At 40.0% G+C, this 15,502-nt stretch overlaps 1 protein-coding gene across 2 annotated transcripts; it reads right to left on the reverse strand.

The window, feature by feature from the left end:
- Positions 1 to 332: 332 nt before the first annotated feature.
- atxn7l3b (ataxin 7 like 3b) lies at positions 333 to 14,836 on the reverse strand. Of its 2 annotated transcripts, XM_014158643.2 has the most exons (8): positions 14,713 to 14,836; positions 13,822 to 13,945; positions 13,409 to 13,541; positions 13,021 to 13,192; positions 9,802 to 9,902; positions 2,342 to 2,364; positions 1,841 to 1,886; positions 333 to 1,360 (listed from the first exon to the last, which is right to left on the reverse strand). In XM_014158643.2, exons 2-8 carry the CDS (start codon positions 13,870 to 13,872, stop codon positions 1,281 to 1,283), a joined length of 606 nt encoding a protein of 201 aa, XP_014014118.1. In that variant the 5' UTR covers positions 13,873 to 13,945; positions 14,713 to 14,836; the 3' UTR covers positions 333 to 1,280. The 2 variants fall into 2 exon arrangements, with proteins under 2 accessions (XP_014014118.1, XP_014014120.1); XM_014158645.2 differs by lacking the exons at positions 333 to 1,360; positions 1,841 to 1,886 and adding an exon at positions 1,898 to 2,239.
- Positions 14,837 to 15,502: the final 666 nt, after the last annotated feature.

A 15,502-nucleotide genomic window follows, 5' to 3' on the forward strand; every position in this document is an offset into this window, starting at 1 on the left:
AATACAAATTCTGAGTCTATAGGCTTTAAAATCAAGACATTTTCAAAAACACATAGCAAGCTAAAAGCCCTACTAGCTACATCACTTTGGGCACACACCAAAAAAAAAACACAAAATGTTGAATTTCCACAACAGGCAATCAACAGCCTCCCCTGCTCACAACTGAGTGCACTACAGGCTGGGAAGGCTTAGGGTATGTTCAGGTTCATTCAACAGAAAAGTGTTTACTAAAACTTGGCTTTGTTGCAACCCCCCGATGTATATATCAGCGCACGTCAAGCCAAACATAATTTTAATTCCCATACTCGCAGTTCAAATAATTATTACACATCGACAGATGACAATTGTTTATTACTTGACAGATGAACAAATACAAAGCCATGATAGCAGCATTTCAACTATTTCAATATTTACACTATCACAACACTGAGGACACATATAACCCTTTACAATGTAAACAAATAATAAAGAATGTTTTTAATGCTAGAAAACAAGCCTAACTAACTATTAATCTACAATGAAACAGATTAACCCATGTTCTACTGCAAGGAGTTTGCAGTCTATTTCAAAACCTATTTCCACAGGTAAATGACAAGTGATGGGAGTCCTTTCAGCATACTCATCAGTAGGAGAATCATGATGTTGATATTGTGAATATGGAGTAATAAAATAAAATGACAAACCATTCATTATTATTGTCTGTAAGTTGTGTGACTTCTGATTTTAACTGTCCATTTTTCCATAATTATGTTATTGTCAAAAAATGATAGTTGAAAAGACTTCTTGACTGATAATATCATCAAACAGTCAGTGCATAATCAAATGGTCCTTAGTATCCATTGCTCTGACCTCGACTGCCTCTGCCTAGCCACTGTACGACCTCACTCCTTGTCTGTGCATTGACAGATTCTAACACAATTTTTCGGAGAGGCCAGCCAAGAGCTACCTATCGATAAAATAATGTATGATATAAAATAATGATTATTGGTGCAACGATTCGGCGGTGGGGGGGGGAACGTAGAGACACTGTGCGGGGGGTCTCTGGACTGCTTCAGCAGTGTTGTGTTCATTAGGGCACACAGTAACAAAACATTTTAAAACGTTTCACAATGGAAAAACAAACAAGCATTTCTTATTGGAGAAGTTCAGTCACTACCTCCCTGTATCAGTCCGTTTTGTTCAGTGTGGTGCTTAATGAACACGACCCATTTAGCAATAGTCACGGTCCATTGAAAAACAAAAGGAGCCAGGGTGGACTCAATGGTCTTCCTGTGTGTCTGTCACTGAGGGAAGGCCTCGTCTTTCATCAGCATGCGTGGGCTCTCCTGGTTGTCCATACGCCGTCTGGGGCCCATCATACCTGTGGAGACAGACTGACTCTATTTATCAAAATCATCTCCATTCTCCACTCCAAGCAAATTATACTGTGGCTGTGAAATTATGATTATGGGGACATTCCAGGAGGTTTTTATTTTAGTTACACTCCGCAAATGATCTCTGGAACCACCTTAATATAAAATAGCAATATCTTCTGAGATGCACTGCACAACTGCAAAGCATATGACCTAAAACTCCACCATTATCTGTAGGATAGCTTATATTTCATATGAGCCACAGTCCACACCTTACTTAATCTCTCAATTTCAATGACCTAGAACTAGGGTAGAGCGTCTCAGGGACAACTTACATACAGTATATCCTTTGTCATAACACTGTCACACTATTGAATTAATGCCAGAGTGTGTATTAGGCCTATCCAAAGAATGAGGCCTAAAGCAATCGCTCCATTTGTCACAATTACCATGCATTTAGTAGTTATAGACTAATGATGATGACTTACCACTCTTGTGTTTAAATGATTTGGATCTCCTGGGTGAGTTTGGATTCTACAATAAAAAAGGAAAATATAAAAATAGAGTTTACACAGAACTATAAGAAATAGGTCATTTAATTGTCTTATTCGATAAAAATAATATGTTCTGTTTAACAGAAAGCTTGACAATCACAACAAGCATTAAAATTGAAGAAATCGAAATTTGGTCTCGTCGCCTTTCAGGATCATGCTGCATACTGTTGGAAACTTTACGAACATATTAAGATAAAAATAAAGTTATGGTTTGTTTTGGTCGTGCTTTCCTGTAGTAATTTTATTAGATTGGTTACAACTACACAAACCCCAAGTGCCAATCAACATTCTCCCTTCGATTTCTCACTTGAAATTCAGCTGTGGCACTGGATTCTATTCAGATAAAGCATCAAGAAAAGCAGAATGATCAACTAGTGGCAAAACTATGTTATTACAGAAAATATTTAATTGTTGTTTCAAAGAAAGTGCAAATACCTTATCTGATTTTCTCTTCTTCGCTGCAAAAACGAGAGCATTTTATAAGACACTTGGACAATTTCAATGATTTACAAGATATCATAATGTACAAATACACAAGATAACCAAGCACATTGATAACACTTCAAAGCATATTTACTACTAAATATCAAGTGAAGATCAAACAGATACAACTACATTTTGGATGCATGTGCACACAGTTGAAGTCAACTGTTTCAGTTCAAATTAAATGTAGAGATTGACTACTGGTATTCTAGGATTCTAATTTCCATTTGTCTACTCTTGTGAGTAGATACATTTTATATAACTGTCAGTCACCAGGGTTGTGTTTAGTAGGGCACACTGTAGGAAAACGTTTTGCAATGGAAAATAATAAGCAAGCAAAAACTAAAGCAGGAAGTACCAGTGACTCGCTCAATACGGAAGTGGTCAGATGACGAAGATGCCCAACAATGAACCATCAAGCAGGTAAAGCATCAATACAGGACTAACATTGAATCCTGCTACACTGGCTCCGATGCTCGTCGGAAGTGGCAGGGCTTGCAAACTATTACGGACTACAAAAGGGAAGCACAGCCGTGAGCTGCCCAGTGATACGAGCCTACCAGACGTGCTAAATTATTTCTATATGCGTGCATCTGGCAAGCAACACTGAAGCATGCATGAGAGCACCAGCTGTTCCGGACGACTGTGATCACGCTCTCCGTAGCCGATGTGAGTAAGACCTTTAAACAGGTCAACATTCACAAGGCTGCAGGGCCAGATGGATTACCAGGGCGTGTACTCCGAGCATACGCTGACCAACTGGCAAGTGTCCTCACTGACATTTTTTTCAACATGTTTCAATCTGACCATCACAGTCCCTGAGCCCAAGAACACCAAGGTAACCTGCCTAAATGACTACCGACCCATAGCACTCACATCTGTAGTCATGAAAGGCTGGTCATAGCTCACAGCAACACCATTATCCCAGAAATCCTAGACCCACTCCAATTTACATACCGCCCCAACAGATCCACAGATGACGCAATCTCTATTGCACTCCACACTGCCCTTTCCTACCCGGACAAAAGGAACACCTACGTGAGAATGCTATTCATTGCATCACTAAGTTAAGGACCCTGGGACTAAACAACTCCCTCTGCAACTGGATCCTGGACTTCCTGACAGGCCGCCCCCAGGTGGTAAGGGTAGGTATTAACACATCAGCCACGCTGATCTTCAACACGGGGGCCATTCAGGGGTGCGTGCTCAGTCCCCTCCTTTACTCCCTGTTCACCCATGACTGCATGGCCAAGCACGACTCCAACACCATCCTTAACTTCACCGACAACGATGAGACAGCCTATAGGGAGGAGGTCAGAGACCTGGCCGTATGGTTCCAGCATAACAACTAGAGGTCGACCGATTATTCGGCATGGTCGATTAATTTTCATAACAATCGATAATCGGCCTTTTTGGATGACGATTACATTGCAATCCACGAGGAGACTGCGTGGCAGGCTTACCACATGTTACGCGAATGCAGCATTAAAAGGACCTGTGGCTGCAAGGAGCCATGGTAGGTTGCTAGCTAGCATTAAACTTATCTTCTAAAAAACAAAATCAATCAATCTTAACATAATCACTAGTTAAACTACACATGGTTGATGATATTACTAGGTTAATTAGCTTGTCCTGCGTTGCATATAATCAATGCGGTGACTTAATTTATCATCGAATCACAGCCTACTTCAATTTCGCCAAACGGGTGAAGATTTAACAAAAGCGCAATCGTTGCACAAAAGTACCTAGCCATAAACATAAATGCCTTGCTTAAAATCAATACACAGAAGTAAATATTTTTTTAAACCCGCATATTTAGATAAAAGAAATGCATGTTAGCAGGCAATATTAACTAGGGAAATTGTGTCACTTCTCTTGCGTTCTGTGCAAGCAGAGTCAGGGTATATGCAGCAGTTTGGGCAGCCTGGCTCGTTGCTGTGTGAAGACCATTTCTTCCTAACAAAGACCGTAATTCATTTGCCAGAATTTTACATAATTAACAGTAATATTTAGACTTAGGGTTGCCACCCGTTCGATAAAATACGGAACAGTTCCGTATTTCACCGAAAGAATAAACGTTTTGTTTTCGAAATGATAGTTTCTGGATTTGACCATATAAATGACCAAAGGCTCGTATTTCTGTGTGTTTATTATATTATAATTAAGTCTATGATTTGATATTTGATAGAGCAGTCTGCCTACCACTGCTCAGTCAGCAGCAGGCTCGTAAGCATTCATTCAAACAGCACTTTACTGCATTTGCCAGCAGCTCTTAGCAATACTTGATGCACAGCGCTGTTTATGACTTCAAGCCTATCAACTCCTGAGATTAGGCTGGCAATACTAAAGTGCCTATACAGTGGGGGGGGGGGAATTATTTGATCCCCTGCTGATATTGTACGTTTGCCCACTTACAAAGAAATGATCAGTCTATAATTTTAATGGTAGGTTTATTTGAACAGTGAGAGACAGAACAACAACAAAAAAATCCAGAAAAACGCATGTCAAAAATGTTATAAAATGATTAGCATTTTAATGAGGGAAATAAGTATTTGACCCCTCTGCAAAACATGACTTAGTACTTGTTGGCAAAACCCTTGTTGGCAATCACAGAGGTCAGACGTTTCTTGTAGTTGGCCACCAGGTTTGCACACATCTCAGGAGGGATTTTGTCCCACTCCTCTTTGCAGATCTTCTCCAAGTCATTAAGGTTTCGAGGCTGACGTTTGGCAACTCGAACCTTCAGCTCCCTCCACAGATTTTCTATGTGATTAAGGTCTGGAGACTGGCTAGGCCACTCCAGGACCTTAATCTGCTTCTTCTTGAGCCACTCCTTTGTTGCCTTGGCCGTGTGTTTTGGGTCATTGTCATGCTGGAATACCCATCCACGACCCATTTTCAATGCCCTGGCTGAGGGAAGGAGGTTCTCACCCAAGATTTAACAGTACATGGCCCCGTCAAACATGCGGTGAAGTTGTCCTGTCCCCTTAGCAGAAAAACACCCCCAAAGCATAATGTTTCCACCTCCATGTTTGACGATGGAGATGGTGTTCTTGGGGTCATAGGCAGCATTCCTCCTCCTCCAAACACAGCGAGTTGATGCCAAAGAGCTCCATTTTGGTCTCATCTGACCACAACACTTTCACCAGTTGTCCTCTGAATCATTCAGATGTTCATTGGCAAACTTCAGATGGGCATGTATATGTATTCTTGAGCAGGGGAACCTTGCGGGCGCTGCAGGATTTCAGTCCTTCACGGCGTAGTGTGTTACCAATTGTTTTCTTGGTGACTATGGTCCCAGCTGCCTTGAGATCATTGACAAGATCCTCCCGTGTAGATCTGGGCAGATTCCTCACCGTTCTCATGATCATTGCAACCCCACGAGGTAAGATCTTGCATGGAGCCTCAGGCCGAGGGATATTGACAGTTCTTTTGTGTTTCTTTCATTTGCGAATAATCGCACCAAATGTTGTCACCTTCTCACCAAGCTGCTTGGCGATGGTCTTGTAGCCCATTCCAGCCTTGTGTAGGTCTACAATCTTGTCCCTGACATCCTTGGAGAGCTCTTTGGTCTTGGCCATGGTGGAGAGTTTGGAATCTGATTAATTGATTGCTTCTGTGGACAGGTGTCTTTTTTACAGGTAACAAACTGCGGTTAGGAGCACTCCCTTTAAGAGTGTGCTCCTAATCTCAGCTCGTTACCTTTATAAAAGATACCTGGGAGCCAGAAATCTTTCTGATTGAGAGGGGGTCAAATACTTATTTCCCTCATTAAAATGCAAATCATTTTAGACATGTGTTTTTCTTGATATTTTTGTTGTTATTCTGTCTCTCACTGTTCAAATAAACCTACCATTAAAATTATAGACTGATCCTTTCTTTATCAGTGGGCAAACGTACAAAATCAGCAGGGGATCAAATACTTTTTTCCCCCACTGTAAGAACATCCAATAGTCAAATGTATATGAAATTCAAATGGTATAGAGAGAAATAGTCGACCCGTCATAATGCCAATGATAATGACAACCTAAAACGTCTTAACAGGGAATATTGAAGACTCATGTTAAAAGGAACCATCAGCTTTCATATGTTCTCATGTTCTGAGCAAGGAACTTAAACGTTAGCTTTTTTTACATGGCACATATTGCACTTTTACTTTCTTCTCCAACACTGTATTTTTGCACTATTTAAACCAAATTGAACATGTTTCATTATTTATTTGAGACTAAATAGATTTTATTTATGTATTATACTTAGTTAAAATAAGTGTTCATTCAGTATTTTTGTAATTGTCATTATTACACACACACACACACACACATATATACATATATATACATACATACATACATACATACATATATATACATACACATATATATATATACACACACATATATACACACACACACGTGTGTGTGTGTGTGTGTGTGTGTGTGTGTGTGTGTGTGTGTATATATACATACATACATACATACATACATACATACATACATACATACATACATACATACATACATACATACATACATACATACATACATACATATATATATATACACATGGGTGTATATAAAAACCGTCCAATTAATCAGTATCGGCTTTTTTTGGTCCCCCAATAATCGGTATCGGCGTTGAAAAATCATAAATCGGTTGACCTCTAATAACCTCTCCCTCAACGTGATCAAAACAAAGAATATGATCGTGGACTACAGGAAAAGGAGAGCCGAGCACGTCCCCATTCTCATTGATGGGGCTGTAGTGGTACAGGTTGAGAGCTTCAAGTTCCTTGGTGTCCACATCACTAACGAACTGTCATGGTCCAAACACACCAAGGGCAGAGGGCACAACAAAATCTATTCCCACTCAGGAGACTGAAAAAATTTGGCATGGGTCCTCAGATCCTCAAAAAGTTATACAGCTGCACCATCAAGAGCATCCTGACTGGTTGCATCACTGCCTGGTATGGCAACTGGCACGAGAGGGCAGTGCGTACAGCCCGGTAAATCACTAGGGCAAAGCTTCCTGCCTTCCAGGACCTCTATACCAGGTGGTGTCAGAAGGCCCTAAAAATTGCCAAAGACTCCAGCCACCCTAGTCATTGACTGTTCTCTCTGCTACCGCACGGCAAGCGGTACCGTAGAGCCAAGTCTAGGTCCAAAAGGCTTCTTAACAGCTTTTACCCCCAAGCCATAAGCATCCTGAACAGCTAATCAAATGGCTACCTGTGCCCCCGCACATTGACTCTATACCAGTAGCCAGGGTTGGGGAGTAACGGATTACAAAAAAAACAACCTGTAATCTGTTACTTTACAATAAAAAATATTGTAATCAGATTACAGCTACTTTTGAAAAACTAGATGATTACGTCGAGGATTACTTTTAAATTCAGAAAACATGTTTGCGAAAAGAAATCCTTGATACTTCTGTTTTCTCAATGACATTCAAATCAGTATTGAAAAAAGGTGCACGTTTAAATTTGTTCCACGTGAGCGAGTCTGACCAAAAGTCAGAGACCACTATGATGACACACCAAATGTGTTTGATGGATCACGGGAAAAGAGCAGGAATGGGCTTTTGTAGGCCACAGTCCAAGCTATGTCTTCCAATGGTGCGACTGCTGTCGGCATCAAAAGATTATCCAACTTGAATAAACGCTTGGAGGTAAGGATGACAGCAGTGGTGTAGTCTACGGCGATACGGATATCACTTATTATTCATATTTACATAGCGCATTGATGTGAATCACACTACTGCTCTCTCATTTAGCTATTTGTGCCTTATGGATTGTGGTTGTTGTGGATGGCTGTTCACAAATCTAAATGTGTATTTGAACCCAATAATGGTTGAATTCAAGAAGTTTAAGCTGCCTATCAATCATTGTTTTGAAACCAATGGACAGCCAGTGAAAAATGCTCTTGCAACAGCTGCATATTGCGCATCCCAGCCTATGGAGTAAAAGTGGGGCTTTTATTGCTAAAAATAAAAAATTAAAATTCTCCATAGGCTTGATGGACAAATGCTCAAACTTGCACACTTTTGATAGACTTAAAGTGGCAATCTGCCACATCGATTTTTAGACGTATAATTTATATATATATCCATTGATTCTTGAATAATATAACTTATAAATGCCTCATGAGCTTAGTTAAACTGTCACACTCCACGAGAACCAAAATATAAGCTTGTTTTTCTCCAATGTTTGTAAACATTGTAAATGTAAACAAACACCGTATATCCTCACAACATGGTTAAAACAATAATTTTGATAACATGGATGGTCAGTCCTTACATCCATTAATCAGAGTGGTTACATTTCTCCAGGCCCATCCCTCAGCTTTTTACAAAAACCGAGGTGGGGTAGCCTTTTTGTTATTGTTTCATCTGTCGATTTACCGTTTAAACAGTTACAGATTATCAAGATATCAAAGTGTCACCAATGAAAAGGTAAACAATAGGCCTATAGCAAATGCAGCATATGGCATTCATTTTTCACATGTAAATAGCACTTTTCAGTAGCACTCAAAGCATGCCATTCCATGAGCGCAGCATTGATTTTTCAACTCAAATCAGTGATCCCAATCAGTCCTCCATGACAACAAAATCAGAAACAGAGTAGGGCTGGCTAATAAATCCTTAGTTTTGGGGTCATGCTGATTCTTGAAGATCAAAGGGTAAAACATTTATTGGAATGACTGGAATTCTGCTAGACTTTGGTTTTTAATGTAAAGATATAATTGAATCGTATTATTATATGTAGTAGAAAGCAATGGGTTAGAAGAAGCCTACATAACCAGCCCATAAAGTAAAACGTTACATCCATATATGGCCAGCTATGTAAACTTTAACATTGATTTATCCTACAATAGATGTTGTTCAATTGCTAACATAAATGTTTGTCTTCTAATGCCTCTTAAGGGGAAAGTAATCTAATAGTAATGGAATGTAATCAGATTACGTTACTGAGTTTGGGTAATCCAAAAGTTATGTTACTGATTACAATTTTGAACAGGTAACTAGTAACTAACGGATTACATTTAGAAAGTAACCTACCCAACCCTGCCGGTACCCCCTGTATATAGCCTCGTTACTGTTATTTTATTGTTTCTCTTTATATATTTTTTATATTTTCATTATAATTTTAATGCATTTATTGTTTACTTCAGTTTATTTAGTAAATACTTTCTTAACACTTATTTTTTCTTAAAATTGCATGGTTGGGTCAGGGCTTGTAAGTAGGCATTTGATTGTATTCAGCACGTGACAAATAAAATGTGATTTGATTTAACCTCTGTTCTTATTGGATAAGGCCACGTAGTACCGTTCTGTTTCACAACGTCTGCTCTTGTTTTCTGCCTACTAAACAGGACCCAGATCCCCTTGAAAAAGGAGGGTGAAAGCCAGTCCTTTACCTTTCTTTTCCGCCCCGTAGGACCAGTCGTTATCATTGACGTCATCATTATCCTCCTGGTCGCTCTCTGATTTATTGTTAGTGTTGTTGCCGGTGACTATTCTGTGGGGGGGGGAAGAAATGACAGTCAGTGACATCCATTGATTTATGGCCAGACCTGGGTTCAAAATACTATTTGAAATCATTTCCAATACTTCATCTGCGCTTAATTGAGCTTGTGTGGTTTAATGGACCAATAGAATAGTCTCAAAACGGCAAACCCTGCCCATCTGTTACTCCAGGCAGGCTAAAGCAAAGTACTTGAAAGAATCCTTCCTTCATGATTGCTTGAGAAAGTAAGGCTACAGTGTAATTAAAAGTGTGCAAACTACATTTGATTAGAAAAGAATAATACTCTGTTGTGGTATGAGGAAAGGGTAAAATATATATTTTTTAAGATTTTTTATTGTCACATTCACCAGATAGATGCAGTGAAATGTGTTGTTTTACAGGGTCGGCCATAATAGTACAGCGCCCCTGAAGCAAATGAGGGTTAAGTGCCTTGTTCAAGGGCACATTAACAGATGTTTCACCTTGTCGGCTCGGGGATGAGGCAGCAACTCCAGTCTTAACGGCATTACATTGCTGTCTGCACTGCAATGTCAACTGGTTTTAGGGTAGCTGTGTTTAAAGGTTAGCTGAACCAAAACAAAAATACTTGTCTGGTTGAAAACGGCCAATGAGGCATCGACATTAGTCAGAAACATTTATTCTAGTGCCAAAATGTAATCCAAAGTGTAAATAGGATCATTTTGGTCATTAAGTCAATATCTTCCAAAACTATGACATAAATTCCTAAATCCTTGGATATTTGTGATTTGGTTTTTGATTTCAATCATGCCCAGTCTTGCCCACTAAAAGGGGATGGTAACGCCTAGGGAGATTTGTCATGCACGGAGAAGCAGCTGAGCTGAGTGCAGCAGAATCAACCTACAGCCTGCCCATTTCTTTACAGACAACAGCGCCTCGGTCTTGTTTACATGAAACAATACATAGTTGCCAATGTTATGTTGAAAGAGCGAGACTTGGTCTTTATAAAGGGCTTGTTTTCCCTCCCGCCGACTCAAACATCCTCACATTCGTGAGATAACATTAGCATCATAAGCACAAGTATCAAAGGTATTCTAGAAAGGAGGAAATGTTCAGGGTTTAGGATTCTTGACCAATCTCGTTTACGTTGTCATGCTGCGTCAAGTGGTTGGTAAGGCATTCATCTCGTAAAGTATGATTGCTGTTTAGGATCAGTAAAAAGGAACACACAACGCCAGGCTATTAGCGAACGTAACACCTACACTTCAAACTCTCGTTGCTTCAGTCATGGCTTCTAGCATTTCATAACAAGGATGTGGAAAAGGGAGGCGAAATTAGTGAGTTCAGCCACCCCTTTAAAGATGTCAGTAACCGCATCAATATGACATACAGTTGAAGTCGAAAGTTTACATACACCTTAGCAAAATACATTTAAACTCAGTTTTTCACAATTCCTGACATTTAATCCTCGTAAAAAAAAATCCCTGTTTTAGGTCAGTTAGGATCTGCACTTTATTTTAAGAATGTGAAATGTCAGAACAATAGTTGAGAGAATGATTTATTTCAGCTTTTACTTCTTTCATCACATTCCAAGTGGGTCAGAAGTTTACATACACTCAATTAGTATTTGGTAGCATTGTCTTTAAAATTGTTTAACTTGGGTCAAACGTTTCGTGTATCCTTCCACAAGCTTCCCACAATAAGTTGGGTGAATTTTGGCCCATTCCTCCTGACAGAGCTAGTGTAACTGAGTCAGGTTTGTAGGCCTCCTTGCTCACACATTGTTTTTCAGTTCTTCCCACAAATTTGCTATAGGATTGAGGTCATGGCATTGTGATAGCTACTCCAATACCTTGACTTTGTTGTCCTTAAGCCATTTTGTCACAACTTTGGAAGTATGCTTGGGGTCGTTGTCCATTTGGAAGACCCATTTGCGACCAAGCTTTAACTTCCTGACTGATGTCTTGAGATGTTGCTTCAATATAGCCACAATTTTCCTCCTCAAGATGCCATCTATTTTGTGAAGTTCACCAGTCCCTCCTACAGCAAAGCACCCCCACAACATGATGCTGCCACCCTCGTGCTTCACGGTTGGGATGGTGTTCTTCGGCTTGCACTCCTCCCCCTTTTTCCTCCAAACATAACGATGGTCCTTATGGCCAAACAGTTATATTTTTGTTTCATCAGACCAGAGGACATTTCTCCAAAAAGTACGATCTTTGTCCCCATGTGCAGCTGCAAACCGTAATCTGGCTTATTTAAGGCGGTTTTGGAGCAGTGGCTTCTTCTTTGCTGAACGGCCTTTCAGGTTATGTCGATATAGGACTTGTTTTACTGTGGATATAGATACTTTTTTACCTGTTTCCTCCAGCATCTTCGCAAGGTCCTTTGCTGTTGTTCTAGGATTGATTTGCACTTTTCGCACCAAAGTACGTTCATCTCTAGGAGACAGAACGTGTCTCCTTCCTGAACGGTATGATGGCTGCGTGGTCCCATGGTGTTTATACTTGCGTACCATTGTTTGTACAGATGAACGTGGTACCTTCAGGCATTTGGAAATTGCTCCCAAGGATAAACCAGACTTGTGGAGGTCTATAATTTTTTCTGAGGTCTTGGCTGATTTCTTCAGATTTTTCCATGATGTCAAGCAAAGAGGCACTGAGTTTGAAGGTAGGCCTTGAAATACATCCACAGGTACACCTCCAATTGACTCAAATGATATCAATTAGCCTATCAGAAGCTTCTAAAGCCATGACATAATTTTCTGGAATTTTCCAAGCTGTTTAAAGGCACAGTCAACTTAGTGTATGTAAACTTCTGACCAGCTGCAATTATAATACAGTGAATTATAAGTGAAATAGTTTGTCTGTAAACAATTGTTGGAAAAATTACTTGTGTCATGCACAAAGTAGATGTCCTAACCGACTTGCCAAAACTATAGTTTGTTAACAAGAAATTTGTGGAGTGGTTGAAAAACGAGTTTTAATGACTCCAACCTAAGTGTATGTAAACTTCCAACTTCAACTGTATTGCCCAACTGCAATGTAGATGACGTAGCATTCAATAATTGGTTAATTTGCATAGTGCGACTTCTTTGTGGACGGTCTGGAACATGCCAATTGTTTCAGTTGTGTGGGGGTAGGTGGCTAACCTGCGGTTGGCTATGCGGCTGCTGTTGCGCCCCATGCCCAGGCACTTCTCCAAGTGCGGGGCAAAGCGCGACGCGGCGATGCTCCGGCTGCAGTTGGGACAGACACACTCCTTGTTCTTCCACTGGTTGTACACCTGCCCGAACACATCCACTCCTGGCTGGTCCACAATTTCTACTCAGGCAAAAGTAAAGAGAAAGAAAAATTGTAGTTCAAAGCACTTTACATAGTAAAGGTATGTAGGTATATATTATATATTGCAATCATTGTTTTGTGGTGTAGTTAGCATATTAAGAATTGTGGAATGATATCTTCTGTACACGTCTTTATCTTAACCATTGTTAAACAATAATTTAAAAAAATTGGTGAGTAGAAAGTAGAAATACATACCAAAGTCCCTCATGGTTTCTTGGTCCGTGTCTTCCAGGAAAAAGTAGCCCTGCTTGACGGCCCGGTGGACCTCAAAGCACAGGCCCAGACAAGCATCCTCCACCAGGTCAGAAAGGATGTCCTGAGCTACGCCCTGCCAACCACCACAGCATTATTATATAGAACCAGGATATAGCCTTTCTATGGAAAGATACTGTTAGAAGAGTTGGCTACAGAACTGATTCACACTAGGGCCAAACAGTCAAGCTGAATTGCGCTGGCCAGGTTACGCATCAGCCATAGCTGCAGTCCAAATGACACACTGTCCAAATGTTTAAGCCTTTGTCTAAGACTAAAATGAAATGTGTGGGTGAAAAACGATACCCTTATGTATAGTCCACACAGGACTAAACCAAACCTACTACTATATTTACCTCCAGCTTGCTGTTGTCCAGGCTGGACATCGAAATCTCATCCATTTTCATTTGCCAGAATTAGAAGATGAGCCCACACTTCTGTGTTCATGCTGTAAAGCAGCAAGCATTGGCCAAGACGGGGCTAGACCAGACAGGACACATATCATAACACATCATTTAATGTTCATACATTACATTTACAACATAAGATATATTTCAATGAGTCATGGTAAGGAGTGTGGGGAGCAGGAGCAACAACAAGCAATGAAACATTGTAACAAAGGGTGACAACTAAATCCACAATGAATTATATATATTTTTTTAAAGTGGAATCTAGGCTATTCACGTTTATAACCTGTCCTTTATGTCAAAACAATTATTGGATTATTCGTTGTTTGTCGTACAAATTAGATAACGACATGCTACGTTTACTGCTTTGCATCATATATCGTTTACAGAACAGCATTGAATAAATGTTTTCCTTATATTATTTTTTATCATACAGAAGTCCTCGGCCCCTACTATGGGGCATAACATTGTCCAGTATGCACAATTGAAAATAACGCAGATAGACACCATTGCATTCGTGTCGATTTCAGATTTGCAGACAGAGACGGGGGATATTTTGTGATTATTTACAGAAAAGAACAAAAAAATACTGGAAATAAATGTATCATCAACCTAACATATGGTGCAATCGGAAGCAATTGTAAGACATTGAATGTTACTTCAAGAAACAGATTACTGCGAACCACGCTATGGTTTGCTTAGTGCACTGCTGCTGTTCGTTTTAAAAACTCGATACATTGTGTCACAAGAAAAATATCACTTCACGGTGTAGCTCCCTTTAGCCTTGACGATCACAACAATAAGATACATGCCAGTCCATAAATGCTTTTTTTTATTTACCTATATCGGAAGGCATCCATCTTTACATCAGACGACTCAGGCAGTAGCAATCGATCGCTACACAAGAGAACGCAACATACTAGCAGCATTGCTGTCTTCAGTGAACCCAGCCGGATATTGTCAGTGGATTTAAGCATGTCCACGTACAGTCCAAGTGACCCATATTCTCCCACTCCAGTCTTGAACACGCTCTCTTTCTCTCTGGGATTTACATATAACATGATTTGTGATTTTATTGGTAAATGTCTGCTTTAAAGACTTGGCAGAATGGCTTTAGTTGTTGAAATATGAAATAGAGGCAAGTTAATAAATTCTGATTGCAATACAGCATTCCTCATTAGAGGTCCCTATTCACATACAATTAAAAGAGACATCATGAAAAAAATAGAACTTCCCTTCGCTAACGAGTATCTCAATATTGGTATCATCCCGGCCCTTGTTTTAGCATGCAGGCGTTGAGAATTATAATGTAGATGCATATCAATATTATATTTTAGATAAATGTACACGATTGACACATTGGTGTATGTTGATTTCAAATGATAAATGTCTGGTCAGTTTGATGAAAATGGTGGAAATGACAGTAGTGATGGGCAACAGGTTTGAAGGTTTCTCCTGCTTTGAGTGGAGTTAGGTTTTTGTGCAGGCTGCTCATGCAATTGTGGCACTAGGTGTATGCCAGTGACCCAGTGATGACAAGTGCAGCTATAGACTGCCTCATCTTCAGCCTCGAATCCAATAATGTGCTGGTTCTCAGTATAGCCTAGGCTGGGGGGGAGGGTTTGAAACA

Source organism: Salmo salar, chromosome ssa19 (genome assembly GCF_905237065.1).
Source record: "Salmo salar chromosome ssa19, Ssal_v3.1, whole genome shotgun sequence".
NCBI lineage: Eukaryota > Metazoa > Chordata > Actinopteri > Salmoniformes > Salmonidae > Salmo > Salmo salar.

Excerpts from the sequence above, each read along its gene's own strand:
- atxn7l3b (XM_014158643.2), bottom strand. The coding sequence starts at position 13,872 with ATGAAAATGGATGAGATTTCGATGTCCAGCCTGGACAACAGCAAGCTG. Across the intron at positions 9,903-13,020 it reads AGCCGCATAGCCAACCGCAG|AATAGTCACCGGCAACAACA; the intron begins GTTAGCCACCTA and ends CCCCCCCCACAG. Across the intron at positions 1,887-2,341 it reads AGAAGAGAAAATCAGATAAG|AATCCAAACTCACCCAGGAG; the intron begins GTATTTGCACTT and ends TTTTTATTGTAG.